The 3,202-nt window shown below is 36.7% G+C and overlaps 2 protein-coding genes across 2 annotated transcripts in view; both read left to right on the top strand.

Moving 5' to 3' along the window:
* The window catches only part of LOC103082436 (putative zinc finger protein 487), a 6,118-nt gene extending 5,032 nt beyond the window's left edge, over nucleotides 1-1,086 (top strand). The window contains 2 exon segments of the mRNA XM_082931343.1: nucleotides 435-703; nucleotides 705-1,086. Of these exon segments, the coding sequence (XP_082787469.1) occupies nucleotides 435-703; nucleotides 705-1,086 (651 nt within the window).
* Nucleotides 1,087-1,178: 92 nt separating this feature from the next.
* On the top strand, nucleotides 1,179-2,046 carry LOC103082159 (zinc finger protein 300-like). Its single transcript, XM_082931342.1, is given in 2 exon segments — nucleotides 1,179-1,642; nucleotides 1,644-2,046. Coding segments are annotated over 2 exon segments (867 nt in total).
* Nucleotides 2,047-3,202: the final 1,156 nt, after the last annotated feature.

Here is a 3,202-nt window from a genome sequence, read left to right as displayed (position 1 = left end):
TCACCGTTGCGGCCTCTCCCGTTGCGGAGCACAGGCTCCGGACGCGCAGGCTCAGCGGCCATGGCTCACGGGCCCAGCCGCTCCGCGGCATGTGGGATCTTCCCGGACCGGGGCACGAACCCGTGTCCCCTGCATCGGCAGGTGGACTCCCAACCACTGCGCCACCAGGGAAGCCCCACAATAAACATTTTTGAAGTGTCAAATTATTGCATTTTGTTGCCAGATTCCCCATTTTTCACTACTGCAAGTTATTTATTTATTTTTCAAACCTAGAGGAGCGAGGCAGTATGCCCTTGAGATTACTTTCATAGCAAATGACTGGGCTAGAATAAGACATATGAATATGTTTTCTCTTCATAAGAAATATATTAACATATATAAACTATGGTAAATTATTTTCATTTCTATACTATTGCATAGTTGACCTGCTGAAGAAGAGCCAGGCAAAGGAAGACCAGCATTAGTGGAAAGTTGATTTTGTCAACAACAAAACACTGACTAAAGAGAGAAATAGTGTATTAGGAAAAGCATTTTCTCTGGATACAAACTCTATTTTATCAAGAAAAATACCTGGTAAATATGACTCATATGGAATGAATTTGGATTCTCTTTCAGAATTAATCATTAGTAATAGACACTCCTTTGTAAGGCAGCTTTATGAGTTTAATACACATGGGAAATTACTCCTCTGTACAAAGCACAGGTCATTCTAGAGAGAAATCTTTAGAATATGATAGAACTGGAAAAGCCATTAGTCAAAATGAGGACATATTTCAGCATCAAGATACTCAAACTCTGAAGCTTTCTTCTGAATATAATGAATGTGGGAAAGCCTTCAATGAGGGGGCAACTTTCATTACTCATAAGAGAGCAAGCTCATGGGAGAAGCCCTATGGAGGTAATGAACATGTCAAAGCCTTTTCTGATAGACCAACATTCACTGTTCATCAGGGAACTCATACAAGGGAGAATCACTATGAATTGAATGATTGTGGGAGGTGGTCTGTTGGTGAGAAGTCAACTTTAAATAAGCACTATGGAGTTATCATGGGGAAGAGATACTATGAGTGTATTGAAAGTGAATAGTTTCAGAAAGAAGTCACTCCAGCGAATTTATAAAGGAGAGAAAACCTTTAACTTATGAAGATTGGGAAGTATTCTGCAAGAACCCAAATTTCATGCAGCATCAAGAAACACATATAGGGAAAGAAGTCTATAAAATTAATCAGTGTGCTACTGCATTTTACAAGAAGCCAAAGCTTCCTACATATCAGAAAACAGATGTAAGAGAAAAACTCTATGAATGTAGTGAATGTGGGAAAACCTTCAGCCATAAGTCATCTCTCATCCTACATCAGAGGATACACAGAGGGGAGAAATGCTATGAATGCACCAAATGTGGGAAAACCTTTGGGTATAGGTCAGTCCTCGCAGTATATCAGAGAACACACACAGGGGAGAAACCCTATGAATGTAATGAATGTGGAAAAAATTTCTGTGAGAAGTCAAATCTCCATGTATATCAGCGAACACACAGAGGGGAGAAACCCTATGAGTGTAATGAATGTCAGAAAGCCTTCAGTGATAGGTCAGCTCTCACAGTACATAAGGGAATACATACTGGGGAGAAACCCTATGACTGTAAGGAATTTCTCCCAGAAGCCAAAATTCATTAATCATCAGAGGACTCACACAGGAGAGAAACCCTATGGATGTCACAAATGTGGAAAATCCTTCTCTGTGAAGTCGAAACTGAGGGAACATCAGAGAACACACACAGGAGAGAAGCCTTATAAATGTAATGAGTGTGGGAAAACTTTCTACCATAAGTCATCCCTCACAGTACATCAGAGAACCCACACAGGGGAGAAACCCTATGAATGTAACCAATGTGGGAAAACCTTCTACCAGAGTCATTCCTCACAACACATCAGAGAACACAGTAGGGAGAAACAGTACAGGTGTAATGGAACCTTTCACCAGCATCTCGATTTCAGTAAACAGCAGAGAAACAGCACTAAGAAGAAACCCCTGTCAACATCCTGAAACCTTCACCCTCTTGTTGGACTCATTGCATAGCAGAAACAACCTGGGGCTGAGGTGGGGGACCCAGTATATATGAGAAATCTTTTGCCTAGAAGTGACATTTCATTGAGTAACAATTAATATTTGATAACTTTATTAATATTTTGAAGATGTTACAGTGTCAAAAAAAGTTTAAGAAGGAGGCCTTTTGCAGAATATGTATAAGTATGCTATGTAGAGAAACTTTTCATGATAGGTTTGCTTATTGGAATGCAGCATTGTAGTAGGAAGTATATATATCTATAACTCATAAAGTTTTTATTTCATAATTTTAATATGAATATGAAGTGTATAAGTTGTCCCAAACTTAATACCTATGTAATTTTTGTTTTAATTGAAATTTTTATTGAGATAATTGTAGATTGTAAGATGCAGTTGTAAGAAGTAATACAGAGAGACCTCATGTACCCTGTACCCAGTTTCCCCCAGTGGTAACATCTTGTAAAAATATAGTACAAATATCAGCCAGGATAATGACATTATTGATATAATCCACTAATTAGTTCAGAATTTCTCAATTTTATTTGTACTCATTTATGTGTAGGTATATTTAGTTCTGTGCAATTTTATCACATGTGTAGGTTTATGTATCCACCATTGGCTGTGGCACCTGTTGACTGTGTTATCTATGACCACAGATATTTCATGATATTCAGGGGTTATTAGTTTCTCCGGTATTATAATTATGTTTTTCAAAAGAGTCTCTATATTTTAGAGATAGAAAAATAACATATTGCTATAGCATTCAGATAATTGAAATACAGGCAACAATACCATGAGCTTGGAGATATATATATGTATTTAATTGGATCATCTGTTCTTTCATTTCCAGGATTTGTTTATATAACTTGTATATTTATTTGTTGACTACATTAGGTTACAAATACTTTCTCCTAGACTGTGGCTTATCTTTTAATTTTATTTATGCTATATTATACTGTATAGAAGTTTTAAGTTTTGATGCAAATATAACAATCTTTTCTTAGGTCTTTTTGCTCTTTGTTTAAGAAATTCTTTTCTAGACTGAGGTTACAAAGATATTCTTCCAAAAGACTGAAGTTTTGCTTTTCATGTTTATATTTTTAAATCTGTCTGGAATTTTTTTTTTTTTTTTTTT

The sequence above is a fragment of the Lipotes vexillifer genome, unplaced genomic scaffold, assembly GCF_000442215.2.
Source record: "Lipotes vexillifer unplaced genomic scaffold, Lipotes_vexillifer_v1.1 scaffold375, whole genome shotgun sequence".
NCBI lineage: Eukaryota > Metazoa > Chordata > Mammalia > Artiodactyla > Lipotidae > Lipotes > Lipotes vexillifer.
The sequence above is the reverse complement of the archived record's forward strand: the minus strand, read 5'-3'. Positions and strand labels throughout refer to the sequence as shown.